The sequence below is a fragment of the Oryctolagus cuniculus genome, chromosome 17 (genome assembly GCF_051225735.1).
Source record: "Oryctolagus cuniculus isolate XC-2025 breed Fujian yellow rabbit chromosome 17, ASM5122573v1, whole genome shotgun sequence".
Classification (NCBI taxonomy): domain Eukaryota; kingdom Metazoa; phylum Chordata; class Mammalia; order Lagomorpha; family Leporidae; genus Oryctolagus; species Oryctolagus cuniculus.
In genome coordinates, this window is record NC_142883.1 from 26,301,179 (window position 1) to 26,323,405 (window position 22,227).

General features: G+C 49.4%; 1 protein-coding gene across 2 annotated transcripts in view; it reads left to right on the forward strand.

The window, feature by feature from the left end:
* ACSF2 (acyl-CoA synthetase family member 2) overlaps positions 1–22,227 on the forward strand; it is a 49,078-nt gene that overhangs the window by 16,536 nt on the left and 10,315 nt on the right. Inside the window, exons 2-10 of one of the 2 annotated variants that reach the window (XM_002719291.6) lie at positions 18,887–19,082; positions 19,290–19,418; positions 19,612–19,665; positions 20,099–20,217; positions 20,355–20,520; positions 20,955–21,050; positions 21,162–21,319; positions 21,599–21,690; positions 22,013–22,089. In XM_002719291.6, coding sequence (XP_002719337.2) covers positions 18,887–19,082; positions 19,290–19,418; positions 19,612–19,665; positions 20,099–20,217; positions 20,355–20,520; positions 20,955–21,050; positions 21,162–21,319; positions 21,599–21,690; positions 22,013–22,089 — 1,087 coding nt within the window. The remainder of the gene's footprint in view (positions 1–18,886; positions 19,083–19,289; positions 19,419–19,611; positions 19,666–20,098; positions 20,218–20,354; positions 20,521–20,954; positions 21,051–21,161; positions 21,320–21,598; positions 21,691–22,012; positions 22,090–22,227) is intronic. The other variant, XR_011383504.2, reaches the window with a different exon arrangement.

Here is a 22,227-nt window from a genome sequence, read left to right on the forward strand (position 1 = left end):
ATTATCAGCCATTTAATTAAGCTTTTCTGGCTGGGGTGGGGGGGGGAGGCTTGAGGCAGTGCCCCATGCTGCAGTGCACCCTGGTGTGGTCTAGCTTTGCACTAGCGTGAGCTTGCTTACTAATTGTCTATAGCTAACAGGAACACAGACTGGCTTGGGTTGCACGGACAAACCCTCTCTTTTTAATTTACTTATTTAAGAAGCACTGTTCCAGGCCACAACCACCCGGCCTGGGCCAGGCAGAAGCCAGGAGCCAGGAGCTTCATCCAGGTCTCCCATGTGACTGGCAGGGTCCATCCACCTTGGCCATCCTCCACTGTCCTCCCAGGTACATAAGCGTGGAGTTAGATTGGAAGCCAGGACTGGAACTGGCGGGATGCCAGAGGCTTCATCCGCTGGCCCGCAGCGCTGGTCCATCACAAACTTTCTGAAGGACCTTCGTACACACGGTCTTTGGGATAGCAGCTTTTTGGGCCTGGTGGCTTAATAATCCAGATAAATAATCAAAAGGATTGAGTTTGAAATATCAGCTGCTAAAGGGTCTGGGACTAGGTCTTTCCCCCAAGTCCCATTTTTTTTTTTACCCCAGAAACCTTTTATTTAAGGAATACAAACTTCATGCTTTTCATAAATACAACTTTAGGAATATAGTGATTCTTCCCACTGTACCCGCCCTCCCACCACACTCTCATCCCTCTTCCTCCTCCTTCCCCTAATCCCATTATTATTATTTTTTTAAGATTTATTTATTGGGCCGGCGCCGTGGCTCACTAGGCTAATCCTCCGCCTTGCGGCGCCGGCACACCGGGTTCTAGTCCCGGTCGGGGCGCCGGATTCTGTCCCAGTTGCCCCTCTTCCAGGCCAGCTCTCTGCTGTGGCCAGGGAGTGCAGTGGAGGATGGCCCAAGTGCTTGGGCCCTGCACCCCATGGGAGACCAGGAGAAGTACCTGGCTCCTGCCATCGGATCAGCGCGGTGCGCCGGCCGCAGCGCGCTGGCCGCAGCGCGCTGGCCGCGGCGGCCATTGGAGGGTGAACAAACGGCAAAGGAAAACCTTTCTCTCTGTCTCTCTCTCTCTCACTGTCCACTCTGCCTGTCAAAAAAAAAAAAAAAAAAGATTTATTTATTTATTTGAAAGTCAGAGTTACACACACAGAGAGAAGGAGAGGCCGAGAGAGAAGTCTTCCATCTGCTGGTTCACTCCCCAATTGGCTGCAATGGCCGGAGCTGCTGTCCCAGGCCATAGCAGAGAATGGGTCGAGGGTGGAGTAGCCAGGACTCAAACTGGTGCCCACGTGGGATGCTGGCACTGCAGGCGATGGCTTTAGTCGCTATGCCACAGCACTGGCCCCAGTCATTGTATCTTGAATTGTTAATTTCACTTCTATAGATTTAGGTGCTGTATATATTATCACAAATCAGGGAGAACATAAGATATTTGTCCTTTTGGGACTGGCTTATTTTCCTAAGTAGATGTTTTCCAGTTTCATCCATTTTGTGGCAAATGACAGGATTTCACTTTTTTAACCACTGTATAATATTCCACGGTGTACATATATCTCATAATTTTTTTATCCAGTCTTCAGCTGAGGGGCATTTGGGTTGATTCTGTATGTTAGCTATTGTGAATTGAGCTATAATAAACATGGGGGTACAGATAACTCTTTCAGATGCTGATTTCTTTTCCCTTGGAAAATCCCCAGGAGTGGGATGGCTGGGTCATATGGCAGGTCTGTATTCAGATCTCTGCGCTATCTCCATACTGACCTCCACAGTGGCTGCACCAGTCTACATTCCCACCAACAGTGGATGTGCATTTATGATCATGAGGGAAATTGGTCTGGAGTTCTCTTTCTCTGTTGTATCTTTTTCAGATTTAGGAATCAAGGTGATGCAGGCTTCATAGAAGGAGTTTGGGAGGATTCCTTCCCTTTCAAGTGTTCTGAATAGCTTGAGAAGAATGGGAGTGAGTTCTTTAAATGTCTGGTAGAATTCAGCAGTGAAGCCATGCGGTGCTGGGCTTTTCTTTGCTGAGGGGGTCTTTATTACTGATTCAATTTCTGTCTTGGTTATTGGCCTGTTTAGGTTTTCTGTGTCTTCATGGCTCAATTTAGGTATGTTGTGTGTGTCCAGAAATCTATCCATTTATCTATGTTTCCCTATTTGTTGGCATACAGCTCTTTGTGGTAATTTCTGGTGATTCTTTTTATTTCTGTGGTGCCTGTTGTTACATTTCCTTTTTCATCTCTAATTTTAGGATTTGGATCTTCTCCCTCTCTTTTTTTTTTTTTTGTTTTTGGTTAGTTGGGCCAATGGTGTGTCAATTTTGTTTATTTTTTTTTAAAACAGCTTTTTGTTTTGCTAATCTTTTGTATTGTTTTCTTTGGGTTTCAATTCTGTTTATTTCTTCTCTAATTTTAATTGTTTCTTTTCTCCTACTAACTTTGGGTTTGGTTTGCTGTTGTTTTTCTAGGTCCTAGAAATATGTTGATAGCTCATTTATTTGATGCCTTTCCAATATCTTGATGTAGGCACCCACTGCTATAACTTCCCTCTTAACACTGCTTTTGCTGTATCCCATAAGTTTGCATGTTGTAATATGTTGTATTGTCATCTTCATTCGTTTCCAGACATTTTTTGATTTCCTCAGTGACCCGCTGTTCACTCAGGAGTGTGCTGTTCAGTCTCCGTGTGTTTACAAATGTTCTAGAGAGTCATGAGTTGTTCGTTTCCAGCTTCCTTGCATTGTGGTCTGAGAGGATGCATGGTTTGGTTCCGATTTTTTTTGAATTTGCTGGGACTTGCTTTGTGGCCCAGCACGTGGTCTGTTTTGGAGAAGGTGTATTCTGCATCTGTAAGAGGAAAAGTTCTGTAGATATCCGTTAGGTCCATTGGGTCTATAGTGTCAATTAACTGCAGTTTCCTTGCTGATTTTCTGTCGGGTGGATCTGTCCATTGCTGAAAGTGGGGTATCAAAGTCCCCCATTACTATTGTATTGAAGTCTATGTCTCCCTTTAGATCCATCAGCATTTCTTTTAAGCAGCCAGGTGCCCTATAATTAGGTGCATATCCATCTGTAATAGTCACATATTCCTGTTGAATTGATCCCTTAATCATTACACAGTGCCCTCCTTTGTCTCTTTTAAATTTTTGTGTTGAAATCTATTTTGTCTGATATTAGGATGCTACAACAGCTTTTTTTCCTGTTAGCATGGAATATCTTTTTCCATCCTTTCACTTTCAGTCTGTGTGCATCTTTGTTGGTGAGATGTGTTTTTTGTAGGCAGCAAATAGATGGGTTTTGGGTTTTGTTTTTTAATCCATTCAGCCAGTCTGTGTTCTTTTCTTTTTTTTTCTTTTTTTTCTTTTTCTTTTTTTTTTTTTTTTTTTTTTGGACAGGCAGAGTTAGACAGTGAGAGAGAGAGAGACAGAGAGAAAGGTCTTCCTTCCGTTAGTTCACCCCTAAGTGGCCACTACAGCTGGCGCGCTGCAGCCGCTGTGCTGATCCAAAGCCAGGAGCCAGGTGCTTCTCCTGGTCTCCCATGCGGGTGCAGGGCCCAAGGACCTGGGCAATCCTCCACTGCACTCCCGGGCCACAGCAGAGAGCTGGACTGGAAGAGGAGCAACCGGGACAGAGTCTGGCGCCCCAACTGGGACTAGAACCCGGGGTGCCGGTGCTGCAGGCAGAGGATTAGCCTAGTGAGGCGCGGCACCAGCCAATCTGTGTTCTTTTAACTGGAGAGTTGAGGCCATCAAGGTGATTTGATAAGTAACAACTTGCCCTTGTCATTTTCCCATAAATATTCCTATTGTTTACTGTGGGTTTCCTGTATGCTTTTACTGGGAGATTTTCTGCCTTCACGTTCTTTCATAGTGATGACCATGTTTCTGTGTTTCTGTGTGTAGCACATCCTTAACCATCTTCTGTGGTGTTGTACCTGAGCGAGTGCCACACGTTGATAAAATCTGATGGTCCTTTATTGCTGGTGGTGGAGAGCAGGCTCATGCCCTAAAGAACTCTCAACCCTGAAGCCCAAAACAACAGGGTTTATAGAGGCAAAAAACACAAAATCGGGAGGGGAATGCATGGTTGCTAGATCAGGGCAGGGATACATGATTACTGGGATTAAGCTGACCTAAAGCCTATGCGAAACTATTATCAATTATAATTTAACAATACCAGTTACAATCTGAACAACTTTAATTATAATCTTGACATTATCCAGGTATTGCTTAAATCATATGTAGGTTCGGATCTGGCTAAAAGGTCCATGAGAGTCTCACAGGCATTGAAAGCCATGACACGGCAGCAAAAAACAATTTAAATGAAAGATCCTGGTGAACAAGACCCCAGCAGAAGGAACAAGCCATCAAGGAGAGAGGCGCCTTTCTCTGAAGGGAGGAAGGAACCTCCACTGTGATACGGCCTTGACTAAACAAGTTCAGAGTCGGTGAACTCAAGGGCCTTCCATAGCCTAGACAGCTCATAGCAAGAGTCTCGGGTGATTGCTGACATCGTAAATAAGAGTGCCAATTGTTAAATCAACAACGGGAGTCACTGGGTACATGTTCCCCATGTAGGATCTCTGTCCTTAATGTGTTCTACTATGAAACTTAAAAAACAACACTACTAGTCGAACAATACCCTATACCTGTGCGGTTGTGTGAGTGCAGCCTGTTGAAATCCTTGCTTAGTATATACTAAGTTGATCTTCAGTATATGAAGGTAATTGAAAATGAAACTCGATGAAGGGCGGGATGGGAGAGGGAGTGGGAGAGCAGAGGGCCACGGGAGGGAGGGAGGTTGGGGGGGGAGCCACAACAATACAAAAGTTGCACTTTGTAAATTCACATTTATTAAATAAAAAAATAACTATATAACAAACAAAAAAAAGAAAAAGAAAAAAAAGAACTTAATACTTTACCCTTTTAGTATTTTTTATGTTCTACTTAAAACTATTGGTTGAACTCTGTAATTAATCCACAATTACTCTTAGGTGTTTAATTAATGCTATAACTAATACTCAAATAGTATTTTACACTTTGTGTTTCTGTGTGGGTGCAAACTGTTGAAATCTTTACTTAATATATGCTAAATTGATCTTCTGTATATAAAGATAATTGAAAATTAATCTTGATGTGAATGGAAGGGGAGAAGGAGTGGGAGAGGGGAGTGTTGTGGGTGGGAGGGAAGTTTTAGGGGGGGAAGCTATTGTAATCCATAAGCTGTACTTTGGAAATTTATGTTCATTAAATAAAATAAAATATAAAAAAATCATGTGTAGGACGTAGACAAATTACATTTTTATCATTAATCCAGGTGCAGCCTATCTGCTTCCAAGCTTGAGTGATCATGCTAGGGGGTTTCTATGCTTTGCCAAGTGTGATGTAGTGGACTGCTCTTGTCTGAGAGTTTTAGGTCATAGTTTCAGACCAGAGTCTCATGGTGGGTGGGGGGTGCTTTCTCAGGATGGAGTCTCAGGTGCCCCAAAATGGAGTCCCTACTGTCAAGGTGTTACTTCAGGAGGGCTGGATGAGTGGTGACAAATTCTTTCAATTTCCATTTGTTACGGAAGGTCTCATTTTCACCTTCATTCATAAAGGAGAGCTTTGCAGGGTACAGCATTCTGAGTTGACAGTTTTTTTTTCTCTTAACACTTGGAACACACCTCGTCATTCTCTCCTAGCCTGTAGGGTTTCTGATGAGAAGTCAGCTGTGAGTCTAATTGGAGATCCTCTGAAAGTAATCTGACATTTCTCTTGTGCACATTTTAGAATCTTTTTTTTTTAATGTTTTACTGCAGGGAGTTTGACTACAATGTGTTGTGGTGAAGATCTTTTCTGGTCACATCTATTAGGAGTTCTGTGTGCTTCCTGTACTTGAACATCCCTTTCTTTCTCCAAATTAGGGAGTTTTCTGTAATTATTTCATTTAAAAGGCCTTCCAATCCATTCTGTCTTTCCATGAATTCAGGATCTCCTAAGATCTGTATATTGGGTCATTGATAGCATCCCATAAATCTCTGACACTGTGTTTTAATTTTCTTCTTTCTTTTTTTTCCCCTCCTCTTCTCCCTCCCTTCTTCTTCTTCTCCCTCCTCCTTCTCCTCCTCCTCTTCTTCTCCTTCTCCGTCTCCTTCCCCTTCTTTTTCTTCTTCTTGTCTGACTGTAAAATTTCCAGAGATTTGTCTTCTAACTCAGATGTTCTTTCTTCTGCCTCACCAAGTCTGTTCTTAAGGCTTTCCACTGTATTTTTTTATTTGTTCTATTGAATTTTTCATTTTCAATAATTTGTTTTGATTTCTCTTTAAATCTCAATTTCATGAGAAAAATTTTTATTCATGTCATGTATGGATTTCTTTAGTTTATAAATTTGCTTCTGATGCCTTCTAAATAATCCTACAATCAATTTTTTGAATTCCATTTCTAAGATTTTGTTAATCTCTTCATCTTTCCTTTCTAGTATTGAAGTATTGTGTTCTTCTGGGGGCATCATGTTGTCTTCCTTATTCTTGTTCCTTGAATTGTTGCATTTGTTATTATCACTTGTGGTGATACTTGTTTTTTCCCTGTGATGGCTTTTATCTTTGAACTGTTCCTCTGTGGCTTAGTGGAGTGTCTGCTCTTCCAGGGAATACCCACAGTGTGTGCTGGGTGTGGTCAGGGAGCTCTGTTCAGCGCTCTAGGGTGAGGGGAGTGCTGCAGGTGACACTCAAGTTGGGCGTGGTAAATCTCTCTCTCTCTCTCTCTCTCTCATCAGAGGGGAGGTTTGTTCTGCTCTGTTGGCTTATTCTCACATTCACCTCTCCTCAAAGAGACCAGTGCCTGGGCGATAGTCCCAATTTTCATCCACGCTGCCACAAGAACCACGCAAAGGATCCATGCAGTCCATGCAGTCCTCGGTGTGAGCATGGATCCTGCAGCAATGACCTTCCCGAAGGATTCAGGGAGCCCTGAGCATGTGGAGCCGCCCACAGCGACTGCCCAAAGTGCCGTCACACCCTGCACCCTCCCACGCAGCCACAGTGTTTTCACAGTCTTGGCACACAAGCTCCCCTAGTCACGAGCTCCCAGCCCCATGTCAGTTCTCCCAGCCAGACTCAGGCATGGACAGGAGCAGGCGCAGCTGTTATATAAAGTGGCGCCCGCCCTCTCTTGGGTAGTTACAGGATGCCAGTGCCAGGTGGTTGGGGAGAGAGAAACGTGCCCCCTTTTTTTCCCCTCTAGTTTGGCAGGTGCACTCTTCCCCAAGGGCTCTCAGCCGGACTTCCACCAGGCTCTGCCTGCAGCGTTGTCACCAGTGGCTTGGGTCGCTGCAGTCTGGGCTCACCTCACTCCCAAGCTGGTTCTGAGGCTCTCTGCTGCTGGGGTCCTGAGCTGTGTGTGTCCGCCCCTCCACGTGGGCCCCCAGTGCCCCTCTAATTTACGGGGAGTTTCCTTGCCCTTTTCTCTCTAACTCTTCCCTGAGACTGTGCTCTCTCTGCTTTTTTTTTTTTTAACCAATTTTCCCCAGACTAGAGCAGTAAGCTCCCTCCTATTTCACCATCTTGACTCTCCCCCATCTTTCTCTGCAAACACACAGCACGTATGCACACATGCACATACACACTTTTATCACCATTGCAGAATCCTAACCACACTACTTTCCTCTTTGCTTATCTCTTGGGAAGTAAATGCCCCCTGGCCATTTTGCTTTGACCTGTGACACCGACACCCTTCCCTGTACTTCCTGCTTCCTGCCACCGGCCTTGCAGCAGATTTGTCCTTTATTGTGTCATTGTCACTTGGTCTGCTTTGTTGGAAAATCATTTGCAATCAGATACTGAGGTGTTTTTTTTTTTTTTAAAGATTTTTAAATTTTACTTATTTGAGAGGTAGAGTTCCAGAGAGAGAGAGAGAGAGAGAGGTCTTCCATCTGCTGGTTCACTCCCCAGATGGCCCCAATGGCTGGAGCTGAGCCAGTATGAAACCAGGAGCCAGGAGCTTCTTCGGGGTCTCCCACAGGGGTGCAGGGGCCCAGGCACTTGGGCCATTTTCTACTGCTTTCCCAGGCCATAGCAGAGAGCTGGATGGGAAGAGGAGAAGCCGGGACTAGAACCGGCACCCATATGGGATGCTGGTGCCACAGGCAGAGACTTAGCCCACTATACCATCACCATGCTGCCCCCCCTTTCTAAGGTGTATTTATTTATTTGAATTACAGAGAGAGAGAGACAAAGAAAGAGAAAGAGATCTGCCATGTGATGGTTCACTCCCCCAAATGGTTGCAACGGCTGGAGCTGGGCTAGTCAGAAGCCAGGACCCCTCTACTGCTTTCGCAGGCACATTAGCAGGGAGCTGGATCAGAAGGGAAGAAGCCGGGGCTTGAACTAGCGCCCACATGAGACGGAGTAGTTTCAGGAGGTGGCTTAACCTGCTATACCATGGTGCTGACCCTGAGTGAGGCTGTTTCTATCAACTTTTCTTGTGGCATTTGGGACAAGTTGCTTAACTTCTCCTTGTCAATTTTCTCCATTTGTAAAGCAGGGATGGAAGTTGAACACCTGCAGTCATAGTACAGAGGACAAGTGCATTGCTCCTTTCTCTCGGCTGCTCACATGCCCTGTGCACTCTCCCGGTCTGCCTTCCCCGCTGAGAGTGGTTTTGTTGTTGTTGTTGTATTTGTTTTGTTTTGTTTTTGTGTTTGTAAAGCAGAATCCTTAGACTCCTGACTTGCCACTAAAAGTCTGAAGTTTCTACAGGGGCGGGCAGCTGGCCTTGTGCGAACACTTGGCTAAGATGTTTACGTCCCAGATCAGAGATCCTGGGTTGGACACCCAGCTCCTGGTAATGGAGACCCCGGGAGGCAGTGGCGAGGGCTCAAGTTACTGGGTTCCTGCCACCCACAAGGGAGACCTGGATAGAGTTCCAGGCTTTTGGCCTCAGCTCTGGCCCGGGAACACTGAAGGCTTTCGGGGAATGGACTGGTGCTTCGCTTTCTCTCTCCTTGCTCGTTATCTCTCTCTCTCTAAATAAATAAATTAATTAAATATATATATATATATATATATATATATATATATATAGACAGGCAGAGTGGACAGTGAGAGAGAGACAGAGAGAAAGGTCTTCCTTTTGCCACTGGTTCACCCTCCAATGGCCGCTGCGGCCGGCGCATTGCGCTGATCCAATGGCAGGAGCCAGGTGCTTCTCCTGGTCTCCCATGCAGGTGCAGGGCCCAAACACTTGGGCCATCCTCCACTGCACTCCCGGACCACAGCAGAGAGCTGGCCTGAAAGAGGGGCAACCGGGACAGAATCCGGCGCCCCGACCGGACTAGAACCTGGTGTGCGGGCGCCGCAAGGCGCAGGATTAGCCTAGTGAGCCGCGGCGCCAGCCCATAATTAATTAAAAATTAAAACAGAAGTCTCTCCAGGCATTCTTGGAAATTGGCTTGAAAAGCAAATAGTTATCATGTGGCTCCTGGCTCCTTGCTGCCTTTTTTGGGCTGCCTTCCGGCACAAAACCTCGCACCAGGAAGCCAAACTGCAAACAGGGAGCGATGTATGATGAGCTCCTCAGAACTCCTGAACCCAGAGAAGGGACATCCACATATGAAACGCATGGCAAGGGCCAATGATCACAGCACACCGTGACCGAGCCGAGAGCAAGAAACCACTTTATCATTTATTGAAACTCTCGGGAAAAAATCCTACTGCATTCAAAATTGAGATTTTTATCTCGAGTAGCTTCTTTTTTCCTGTAAGATTTATTCATTGATTTTGAAAGTCAGAGTTACAGAGGGAGAGAGTGACACAGAGAGAGACCTCCCATCCACTGGTTCACTCCCCAGGTGGCTGCATTGACCAGCGCTGGGACAGGCTGAAGCCAGGAGCCAGGCACTTCATCCAGGTCTCCCACATGGGTTCAGGGGCCCACCCACTTGGGCTGTTCTCCGCTGCTTTTCCAGGCTATTAGCAGGGAGCTGGAAACGGAGCAGTCAGGACACGAATGGCGCCCATTTGGGATGCTGGCATCACAAGTGGCACCTTAATTTACTACACCACAACGCCGGCCTCTCGAGTAATTTCTTTCTTTTCTTTGCTAAAGATTTTATTTACATATTTTAAAGTCAGAAATATGGAGAGAGAGAGAGAGAAATCTTTCATCTGCTGGCTCACTCCCCAAATGGCTGTAACGGAGCCAGGAGCTTCTTCTGTGTCTCCCACGCAGGTGCAGGGGCCCAAGCACTTGGGCCATCTTCTACTGCTTTCCCAGGTGCATAGCAGAGAGCTGGATTGGAAGTCATGCAGCTGGGACTTGAACCGGCGCCCTCAGGGTTAACCTTCTATGACACAGTGCTGGCCCCGCCTTGAGTAATTTCTAAGACAGATTGCAAACAGAAGCATTTTCTTGGCTTGCCCAATGTTATCTATTAATGTATGGATGGACATTTGAGAATTGAGCTGCAACTGCCTGACTCCTTGCTCTGAATATTGCAAAATAAACTCTTACTTTCCTTTACTAAAAACAGAGGATGTATGTATTTTGCACAGAGGTGAAGGATATGTGCTGCTTTTATTTTCTTGCCATAATGGTAAATAGATGCTACAATCTGTTGCTAAATTATTTTATTAATTATGACTCAATAATAGCCTAAGCCCTAGAAGAACTTAAAAAAAATAACTTCGCATTGAACTGTACTGTAGATTCAGAAAAGTACATACAGGAATGCATTTCAAACTTTGTGTACAGGGCTGGCCCTGTGGCTTAGCGGGTTGAGCTGTCACCTGCAGTGCCACCATCCCATATGGGCAATGGTTTGGCTCCTTGCTGCTCTACTTCCCATCCAGCTCTCTTCTATGGCCTGGGAAAGCAGTAGAAGATGGACCAAGGCCTTGGTCCCCTGCATTTTTGTGGGAGGCTGGGAAGAAGCTCCTGGCTCCTGGCTTGGGATCGGCTCAGCTCCTTGTGGCCATTTGGGGAGTGAACCGGCAGATGGAAAATCTCTCTCTGACTCCCTCTCCCTCCCTCTCTTTGTTGCTCTGCCTTTTAAATAAATAAATAACCTTAAAAAAAAAGTGTGTGTGCAAAGTGGAGCTTAAGCTAATTTGAGTGCAAAAACCCCTCTCCTTTTAATCATCTTTCCAGAAATTTTTTAAAGTGCCCCTGTATTTTGAACCCTTATTTGATGAGTTCTTGATAAACTGAACACAGCCAGGTAACAAGACACAGAACATGCCCTGACCCCAGAGGCCCTTTAAGGTCACTGACTCCCCTCCGGCCCCCCGCCCCCCACTGACCTCTCCTCTGATTTCCAACAGCATAGATTAGCTTTGCATGTATAAATGGAGTCAGACGGACGGTTCGCCTTTTTTCTATCTGGCTTCTTTCATTTGGCATTATTTTTACAAGATTCGTATTGTCTCATTTAATCATAGTTCCTTTGCTTGCATTAATGTATAAAATTATAAGTAACCAATCACCACTTATGTATTCTATTGTTGATGGACTCCAGTTTCCATGTTGGAGATGATACAAGTAGCCTAGTAATGCCTGTCTTTGGTGATCACATGTATGGTTTCTGTTGGATACGTACCTGGGAGTAGAATTATGCACATTTTAAAAAATTGATTTCTTTGAAAGGCAGAGGGACACAGAGAGGGGGATATATGTGTATGTATGTATATATATAAAAGGAGAGGGAGAGGGAGACATAAATACACACACACACACAGATCTTCCATCTGCTGGTTCATTCCCAAGTGCCAGGCCAAAGCCAGGAGTCAAGAACTCCACCCCGGTCTCCCACATATCTGAGAGAAACCCAAGTACTTGAGCCATCATCTACTGCCTCCCAGGCACATTAGCAGGAAGCTGGATAGGAAGTGCAGGTGGGACCCAATTCCAGGCACTCTGATATGGGATGTGGGCATCCCAAGTGGTAGCTTAACCCACTGTGCCACAACACTTACCCCATGTTAGTTTTTTTAAACGTACACTCAGAGGTTTTTAGGATATTCACAGATATGTATGGCCATCGTCACTGTCAATTTTAGGTCGCAGAGAAACCCCACACCAATTACCAAGCCCCTCTTTCCACCCATCCCCCAGCCCCAAGATCCTACTTACTGTCATTAGATTTGCCTGTTCTGGAAATTTCCTACAAATGGAGTCATACAGTTTGTATGGTTAGAATAAGGAGATGACTGGCTGGAGCTGCGGCTCAATAGGCTAATCCTCCGCCTGCGGCACCTGCACCCCAGGTTCTAGTCCCGGTTGGGGCGCCGGATTCTGTCCCGGTTGCTCCTCTTCCAGGCCAGCTCTCTGCTGTGGCCTGGGAGTGCAGTGGAGGATGGCCCAAGTGCTTGGGCCCTGCACCCACATGGGAGACCAGGAGAAGCACCTGGCTCCTGGCTTCGGATCAGTGCGGTGCACTGGCTGCAGCAGCCATTGGAGGGTGAACCAACGGCAAAGGAAGACCTTTCTCTCTCTCTCACTGTCCACTCTGCCTGTCAAAAAAAAAAAAAAAGGAGATGACCAAAGTTTGATTTTAGAAGTGACATGGTTTGTTGCTGAGGTGTTGTTTTTTGTTGTTGTTGTTTGTTTTTTGTTTTTTGTTCACCGTGGTGAAAGGCAGAGAGGAGAATGAGAGCAAATCTCACAGGGAAGACACTTGGTAGAGGTGTTGGTGGGTGAGGCTTTGGAAATTAGCTTAAAGGCTGTGGGCACAGCCCTGTGCCCGCCCGAGCTGTCTCTCCATTCGCTTCTCCGTTTATAGAGAAGCAGCCTTCAGGGTGGCCCTGCCCTGGCTTAAAGGCTCAAAGTGTCTGTCAAGTTGTCAGATTTGGATGAATTCTCTTTGAGGTCAGTAATTCAAATGGTGTGACATGACTTTTTTTTTTTTTTTTTTTTTTTTTTTGACAGGCAGAGTGGACAGTGAGAGAGATAGAGAGACAGAGAGAAAGGTCTTCCTTTGCCATTGGTTCACCCTCCAATGGCTGCCGTGGCCGGTGCACCACGCTGATCCGAAGGCAGGAGCCAAGTGCTTCTCCTGGTCTCCCATGGGGTGCAGGGCCCAAGCACTTGGGCCATCCTCCACTGCACTCCTGGGCCACAGCAGAGAGCTGGCCTGGAAGAGGGGCAACCGGGACAGAATCCGGCACCCCGACCGGGACTAGAACCTGGTGTGCGGGTGCTGCAAGGCGGAGGATTAGCCTAGTGAGCCACGGCGCTGGCCTCTTTTTTTTTTTTTTTTTAAGTTTATTTGAAAGGCAGAGAGGAGAGAGAGAGAGAGAGAGAGAGAGAGAGAGAGAAAAGAGAAGAGATCTTCCATCAGCTGGTCTACTCCCCACATGTCTGCAATAGCCAGGGCTAGGCCAGCACAAAATTGGAAGCCAGAAACTCAAGTACCTGAGCCCTCATCTGCCCCTTCCAGGGTGCCTGTTAGCTGGAAGCTGGATTGGAAGTGGAGGTGGGACTCTCCCGGGATGCAGGGGTCCCTCATGGGGACAGTGCCCACCCATGACATCCTTCTTTTTAAAATAGATTTATTTATTTATTTTTGAGGCAGAGTTACAGAGAGGAAGGTCTTTTATTTATTTATTTTTTAAAGATTTATTCACTTATTTGAAACGCAGAGGCAAAGAGAGAGAGAGAGAGAGAGAGAGATAGGTCTTCCATCCGCTGGTTCACTCCCTAAATTCTGAAGCCAGGAGCCAGGAGTTTCTTCCAGGTCTCCCACACAGGTGCAGGGACCCAAGGACTTGGGCCATCTTCTTCTACTGCTTTCCCAGGCCATAGCAGAGAGCTGGATGGGGAGCGGAGCAGCCAGGTCTCGAACTGGTGCACATATAGGATGCTGGTGCTGTGGGCAGCGACTTTACCTGCTACGCCACAGCGCCTGCCAACCCCCGCCCCATGACATTCTCGAGGGAAGCGCAGTAGGCTTCATTCTTACTGCAGAAAACCGGAAGTCATAGAGCAGACTACGTAAGTATTTGGAATCACTTCAAAGAAATATGTGGACTTTTGTGACTGATTTCTTTGACTTAGTGTGATGTCAGCAAGGTTCATCCGTGTTGCAGTAGGTGTCAGAACTTCATTCCCTTTTATTGCAATTAGTATTCCATTGTAGGATGTGTGCGCCACTGTTTAGCCATTCGTCTGTTGACGGGCACTTGGGTTCTCTTTACCTTGTGGCCTTATGAATTGTGCTGCTGTAAACGTATGTACGTGCTTTTGTTTTGTCATAGGATAAAATTATAGTGATTTGGTTTAAATATCTTAATTGGCTTTAAGTCCAATTCTCACCAGCATTTCATTCATTCCATAAAATACAGGAAGTGTTCTCACGGCTAAACAGAAGAGCTTGGCTTTCTAGGCAGACAGAGAAGAGCTGAAAAAAGTGAGAACAGTGAACAAAAACTCGAGTTGGTCATTACAAAATGACTTTCCCAGGAAGGCAGGAGGACAGAGCAACAGAAAAATAACTGGCTAACATCAGGTGGCTTTGCAGGCTGCCTTTGACGTAAGGAGCTTTGCAGAGGGCGCTTCATTGTCTCGCCACATGAAATGGGCCTGACGGAAATGTGGCTTGCTCGTGCTTCTCCTAGTTTCTTCCAAGGTCAGGTGAGCAGTTTAGGGCAGTTGGGAGACTTGAGATTTTAGCACAGGTGACTCCTTTTTGATTTTTAGCATGGTCTGTTGGAGTTCAGGGCAGGATCATGTTTAAAATGGTGGCCTCTTCTGTGATACTTATTCAACAGTTTGAACACATGTTTTTGGTTCTTTAGGGCACATACTTAGGGGCAGAATTGCTGGGTCATATGGTTTAACTTCTTGAGGTTTCAAAACATCACTGTTTTCCACTGTGGCTGAGCCATTTCACATTTCCACCAGAGATGAACAAGGATTCTAATTCTTCCTTTTTAAAAAAAAAATCCTGTTATTTATTTGTATGTATTTGAAAGGGTGTGCATTAGCTGGAAGCTAGAAATGAAAGCAGATCGGGGCGGGGGGTTACTGGTAGAGTGGGTTAAGGCGCCAGAACCACCTGCATCACTGGCATCCCATATAAGTGCTGGTTCCAGTCCTGGCTGCTCCACTTCCTATCCAGCTCCCTGCTAGTGCACCTGGGAAAGCAGCAGAAGATGGCCCAAGTGCTTGGGCCCCTGCAACCACATAGGGGGCCTGGGTGGAGTTCCAAGCTCCTGGGTTCCGCCTGACCCAGCCCTGGCCCTCATAGCCCTTTGGGGAGTGAACTAGGGGATGGAAGACCTCTCTTTCTTTCTTTCCCTCTCTCTCTGTAACTCTGCCTTTCAAATAAATAAATAAATAAATAAACCTTTAAAAAAAGAAAAAGAAAGCAGATCTGGGAATCCAACCCGGACATTCTACTATACGATGCACGTGTACCAAGTGCCATCTTTGTTGTTGTTGTTGTTGTTGCTAAAGATTTATTTTATTTAATAATAAATAAATATTTTATAATATTTAATATTAAATTTTATTTATTTATTATTCATTTATTATTGAATATTAAATATTATAAAATATTTATTTATTATTAAATAAAATAAATCTTTAGCAACAACAACAAAGATGGCACTTGGTACACGTGCATCGTATAGTAGAATGTCCGGGTTGGATTCCCAGATCTGCTTTCTTTTTCTTTTTTTAAAGGTTTATTTATTTATTTATTTATTTGAAAGGCAGAGTTACAGAGCAAGGTAGAGATGGAGAGAGAGGGGTCTTCCATCTGCTGGTTTACTCCCTAAAAGGCCACAATGGCTGGAGCTGGGCCAGGCTGAAGCCAGGAGCCAGGAGCTTCTTTCAGGTCTCCCATGTAGGTGCAGGGACCCAAAGACTTGGACCAACTTCTGCTGCTTGCCCAGGTCATAGCAAAGAGCTAGATTGGAAGTGGAGCAGCTGGGACCCAAACCAACTCCCATATGGGATGCCGGGGGCTCCCCAAATGCCATCTTAACTGCTGTGCCAAGCTCTCATCTCAAGGATTCCAATTTCTCTCTCTCTCTCTCTCTCTCTTTTTTTTTTTTTTTTTTTGATAGGCAGAGTGGACAGTGAGAGAGAGAGACAGAGAGAAAGGTCTTCCTTTGCCGTTGGTTCACCCTCCAATGGCCACCGCGGCCAGCGCGCTGATCCGATGGCAGGAGCCAGGAGCCAGGTGCTTTTCCTGGTCTCCCATGGGGTGCATGGCCCAAGCACCTGGGCCATCCTCCACTGCACTCCCTGGCCACAGCAGAGCTGGCCTGGAAGAGGGGCAACCGGGACAGAATCCGGCGCCCCAACCAGGACTAGAACCCAGTGTGCCGGCGCCGCTAGGCCAAGGATTCCAATTTCTTAACATGCTCACCAACAGTTGTTATTCCTTTTACGTTGACTTATTTATTTATTTTAGCCTTCCTGAGCAGTGTCAAGGGATGCCTCACTGTGGTTTTAATTTGCATTTCCTCTGCGTGTTGGCCATTCATGCATCTCCTTTGGAGAGATAGCTATTCAAGTCCTTTGTCTAATTTTTTTTTCCCTTGGGTCGTTTTGTGCATTATCCTTAATTCATTCAGCTGAGGCCACCTCCTCTTCTAGACACTCAGGCACCAGGGATGAAAGAAAGGAACACACTCACTGCCAACACTGAACAGCATTTTGCTTTTTTTTTTTTTTTAACTCCTTCTTCCTGCCCACTGTTATGGAATCAGCTCTGGGCCAGGATTCTCTGGGGACTGAGAAGCTCCTCCGGTGGCCTCGTGAGGTCCCTCCAGGCCCCGGAGGGCCGTGGCTTTCACAACACCCAGCCTAATTAGCTGAGGGCCTCACCGGGCATTTACTGTACTTTATTCTCCAATCTTCAAGTTGATAGCAACTGGAACTACTGGCTCTCCTCCTGCAGCTCCCTAAGCTCCCACCCCCACAGAGAATGAGCACTTTTCTTAAAAGCAGATCTCTCTAAGCCCTTTCTTTTTCACCCCAGGCAGGTTGGGAGTGGCCCAGGAAGGAGAATCCGTTTGTTTGCCTGTGCCGAGGCTTTGGAGAGGAAGGGCGGTTCTTGTGTTTCTGAGCAAACGGCATTGCTAGGAATTTTCTAGAACTCCTTGGACTCCTTGGAGGAGCCTCTTGTTTCCACGACAGCCCCGCCCCGCCCCAGTCCCAGTCCCAGTGGCTCGGGAGCAGTGAGTAGACATGGTGGGAAAAATAAAATTGAGGCTAGATTATTTCTGATGATCACACGGAGTGGGATAAAATCAGAAGCCAGGAAGAAGAGGAAGTGCCCTCCCACCCTTCTCTCCCAGTTCCCCGGGGGTGGGGCATGGGCAGGCCCGGCCGGCGCAGCTGTGCCGGGATCCCCGCTTCCGGCTCGGCCCTGTGCCATGTGCCAGCCAGGCAGCTCCTTGACTCTCCCTTTACCTCCTTGATGTTGCAGATGCCAGCCCATCTTCCTCACCTGCGTTGTCTTTTAATCTTATGCATTTGTTTTCATTTTATTTGAAAGGCAGAAAGAGCCAAAAAAGAGAGATCTTTTATCCAGATGTTCACTCCCCTCAAATGCTTAGAACAGCTGGGGCTGAGCTGGGCTGATGCCAGGTTTTCCATGCGGGTGGGAGGGATTCAAGTCCTTGGGCCATCATCTGCTGCCTCCCAGGGTGCACGTTAGCTGGAAACTGGGTCAGAAGCAGAGGAGCAGGACCTCAGACCAGGCACTCCCTGATGTGGGATGCAGTTGTCCCAAGCGTTAACTTAGCCACTTGCCTAACGCCCTTCCCTTTTCAGTATCAGATTAACGTGCACCAGGGGAGGCTCCCTCCTGAGAGTGATTTCAAGGCCACCCAGTCTCTTTTTCTGCAACGCAGTCAGCCTGTGGCTGGTGAGCTCGTCCTGCTGGGAAGGCACCAGCTCCTTCCATCCTGTTGCTCTCTGGTGATGAAGATCGCCATGGGGCCCCAAATGCTCCCATGCTCCTCCTGTCACAATGACCTCTGCTTTCCGTCTGCAAGTGGGAGCCCGAGCCTGGGCGCCTTTTGGAGCACAGGGGCTTTCCTTGTCTGCAGGTGCCCAGCATCTTGCTGGCACCTGGCACCCGGCCATTCTACAGAACAACAGGAGCCTCCCAGCCGCCTCGTGTTAAACGTCCATCTGCCCTATTCTGTCTTTGACCTTCAGGCCCAGAGGAGAGAAACTGGCTCACCCCCAAAACCTCAGGCCTTGGATTCTCCAGCTCTGGGTCCAAGTGTGGGCTTCATTGGTTCCTTGGGTGGGGTGCAGGTGCTGTGTGTTTTGTTAAGATCTGTCTGTCTAAGTGGACTCCCCCAGGCTTATCCTCCCCAGGAAGGGCAGATCTGAAACCTGGCCTCTGTCCTGCCACCTTAGGGCTGAGTTTGAGGTTGGGAAAAGGGTCAAGTGGATGTGTGAATGCTCAAGGCTTACAGGAAGCCCTAGCATGGTTCTTATTTATTTATTTATTTGTTTGTTTTAACAGGCAGAGTTAGTGAGAGAGAGAGAAAGGTCTTCCTTTTTCTGTTGGCTCACCCCCTAAATGGCAGCTACAGCCAGTACGCTGTGGCTGGCGCGCCGCACCGATCCGAAGCCAACAGCCAGGTGCTTCTCCTGGTCTCCCATGTGGGTGCAGGGCCCAAGCACCTGGGCCATCCTCCACTGCCCTCCAAGGTCACAGCAGAGAGTTGGACTGGAAGAGGAGCGACCGGGACAGAATCTGGCGCCCCAACCAGGACTAGAACCTGGTGTGCCAGCGCCGCAGGCGGAGGATTAGCTTAGGCCGGCTGGCCCTAACATGTTGTAAGCAGCCTGCCTCCTAGTTGGGTGTGCCTGGCCCTCAGGAGCACGCGGGCCAAGCCAGCCAGGCCTGGTGGTGCCCATGGCCCCTCTCTCCATAGTTCCGCAGAGGTGGATCGCACGGTGCCCCTGCCCATTGGAGGCCTCAGCTACGTTCAAGGCCACACCAAGTTTCGTCTCATCAACAAGACCGTGGGCCAGTGTCTGGACCTCACAGCACAGAGGGTCCCAGACCAAGAGGCCTTGGTGGTCCTCCATGAAAACATCCGGCTGACCTTTGCCCAGCTCAAGGAGGAGGTGAGGCCTGACCTGGAGCCCTCGCAGTGGGCAGTTGCTAGCCCCCAGGCTGCCCTGGTGCTGTGAAGCCATGGGGCAGGGCCTGGAGCCCTTGTTAACTTTGTGCAGACCCAGTGAGGCCTGGGGATCTGCTTGTCCCTAACGGGAGGGTGGGGGTCATGGCCCTTTCTCCTCACCTCGCCCTGTGCCCCGCCCACTTGCCCCCAGGTGGACAAAGCTGCTTCTGGCCTCCTGAGCATCGGCCTCTGCAAGGGTGACCGGCTGGGCATGTGGGGCCCCAACTCCTACGCCTGGGTGCTCATGCAGTTGGCCACCGCCCAGGCAGGCATCATTCTGGTGAGGCGGGGCTTGCCTGTCACTTTGGGATAGATGGTGAGGGGATGTCACTTATGGCCCATCGAGGCGGAGGGTGGGGGTGGGAGTGGGGGGCGGGATCCTAACTCAGCCTCCTGGGAGTGGAAAGGCAGCAGGAGAGACAAGGTCTGCCCAAGGACACCGACACGCCCCACACGCCCCTCTGTCCCCCCAGGTTTCCGTGAACCCGGCCTATCAGGCCATGGAACTGGAGTATGTCCTCAAGAAGGTAGGCCCCATACCTGGGGGAGGGACCAGCCCAAGAGTGGTGAGGGAGGACATGTGTGGGTGGGTGGCACAGAGTGTCCCTCTGGGCTGCCTGTGGTTGGAAGGAGGCCTGGATTTCAGAGAGAGAGAGAGAGAGTCTTTGGTCAGATACAAGGTTGGTGGGAGTGGGGCTGGCACGTATGTCAGGGTGGGGTGTGTGTGCGCCCTGGTACCTGATGCACACATGTCCCAGAGTGGCGTGTGTGTGTCTTGGCGTTGGTGCCTCTGGGCATTTGCCTTGGTGTGGGGTCCATGTGGCTGTGCCACAGGCTGGTGCAGTTGTGCGTTAGGGCAGTGGTGCATATGTATACGAGTACGCAGCTGATCAGTGAGGGTTCTGCCAAGCTCCGGTCTGGGGCTTCCTGCTGACCTGTGGTGCAACTCCCCTCCCCGAGGTGGGCTGCAAAGCCCTGGTGTTCCCCAAGCAATTCAAGACCCAGCAATACTACAACATCCTGAAGCAGATCTGCCCAGAGCTGGAGAAGGCCCAGCCAGGAGCTTTGAAGAGTCAGAGGTGGGTGTGTCCCAGGCCAGGGGTGCATCGGCCAGCACCCCTGACCCCCACACCCCCTACCCAACCTAGGAGTGGGGCTGGCATCTCCCAGTGTCCTCCCTCAGCTCCTGCCTCCCGCCGCCGTCCCTCACCCGCAGGCTCCCAGATCTGACCACAGTCATCTCGGTGGACGCCCCTTTGCCGGGGACCCTGCTCCTGGATGACGTGGTGGCGGCCGGCAGCACACAGCAGCATCTGGCCCAGCTCCGGCACACCCAGCAGTTCCTGTCCTGCCACGATCCCGTCAACATCCAGTTCACCTCGGTAGGGCTGAGGGCCCCAGCCCAGGCTGTCCCATGCTCCCTGTCCCTGTGTGACCCATTCCTGGGGCTGGGGGGCGGCAGAGGTCAGGAGGGCAGGTGCCCTCTCCCGAGACCAGCCTCCCACTGTCCTCTCTGCCAACGGGATCCTTGTCACACCTCCCTCCCCGCCCTCCCATTCCCAGGGGCAGCTTCCCTAAGCTACCAGGGTCACAGCTCGTGGAAGCTGTCCCTCACTGAGCCGAGGGGAACTGGAGGGCATGTGACCCAGCCACCCCCGTGGGAGTAGAGTGGCCTTTTGTGTCTCCACTAAATGAACAAATGGACGTGGGCAGCAATTCCAGTCCCCTGGCTCCCAATCCAGGCCCTTCTGGGCAGTGAGCAGGGTGGGAAGGGGTGTGGAGAAGGCAGCAAGCCGTCGCCTGCTTGTCTTGTCAGGGGACCACAGGCAGCCCCAAGGGGGCCACCCTCTCCCACTACAACATCGTCAACAACTCCAACATGATCGGCGAGCGCCTGAGGATGCCTGTGAAGGTGAGCTGGGCAGGGGCAGGGAGCTGGCCCGGCCCCCCCTGCTGGCCAGAGGAACTGGCTTCTGCGGCTTCCGGCTCCACGCTACACCCAGTCTCCTGTCTCCAACTCCAGATGCCGGCAGAGAAGCGGGTGGTCCTGCCCAGCCCCTTGTACCACTGCCTGGGCTCCGTGGGAGGCACCATGGTGTGCATGATGCATGGTGCCACCCTCCTCCTGTCTTCCCCGAGCTTCGATGGCAAGAAGGCGCTGGAGGCCATCAGCAGAGAGAAGTGGGCATTGGTGGACAGGCCACCTGTGGGCTGCTGGGACCCTTCTAGTCCTCCCTCCTGGCCCTTAGCCCTTGTTCCCTCCAGACAGGAGACCTGGGGACCAGGGTAGTGGGGGACCCCAGAAGAGGACCAGCTCCCGCCTCAAGACCTTCTCCCATGGGTTCCCCCACAGCTTTGGCCTTGGCCTTTGCTGCAGGTTCATGGCAGGGTGGGGCAGAAGAGGGAGTTCCCTTCCGCTTCCCAGCCCAATTTTGAGATACCCCCTCCCCTCTTATACAGAGGCTCCTACCTGTATGGCACCCCCACAATGTTTGTGGACATTCTCAACCAGCCAGACTTCTCCACTTATGACATCTCGACCGTTTCTGGAGGTGGGGTGGGGCCTAGGGTAGCCAGGTGTGGGGAGGGGGCTGCCTCCCCCACAGGACTGGGCCTGGGTGAGCGAGATGTGTGCCCAGTCTTTGACTGAGGGGGCATTGATGGGGACTGTAGGAATGTGGGTGGGAGGGAGGCAAAGCCCCAGTGTCCCCGGACTCCAGTCCCAGGCCAGCTGATAGGCATAGGAAGGAACTTGGGGTTGGGGGTGGAGAGGGAGCAGGGGACCAGAAGGGACTATTCTTCCCTCCAATGAGGTTCAGGGGTCCAGTGGGCCTGGAGGACTGGGGGGCTGTGTCAGCCCTCTCTCTGATTCAGGTGTGATCGCTGGGTCCCCTGCACCCCCGGAGCTGATCCGAGCCATCATCAAGAAGATGGATATGAAGGAGCTGGTGGTGAGTGGTGGCCGGGGCTGGGGCAGGGGCAGGGGCTGGGGCAGGGGCAGGGGCAGGGGCAGGGGCTGGGGCAGGGGCAGGGCCTGGGGCTGGGGCTAGGGCTGGGGCTGGGGCAGGGGCTGGGCCTGGGTTAGACTG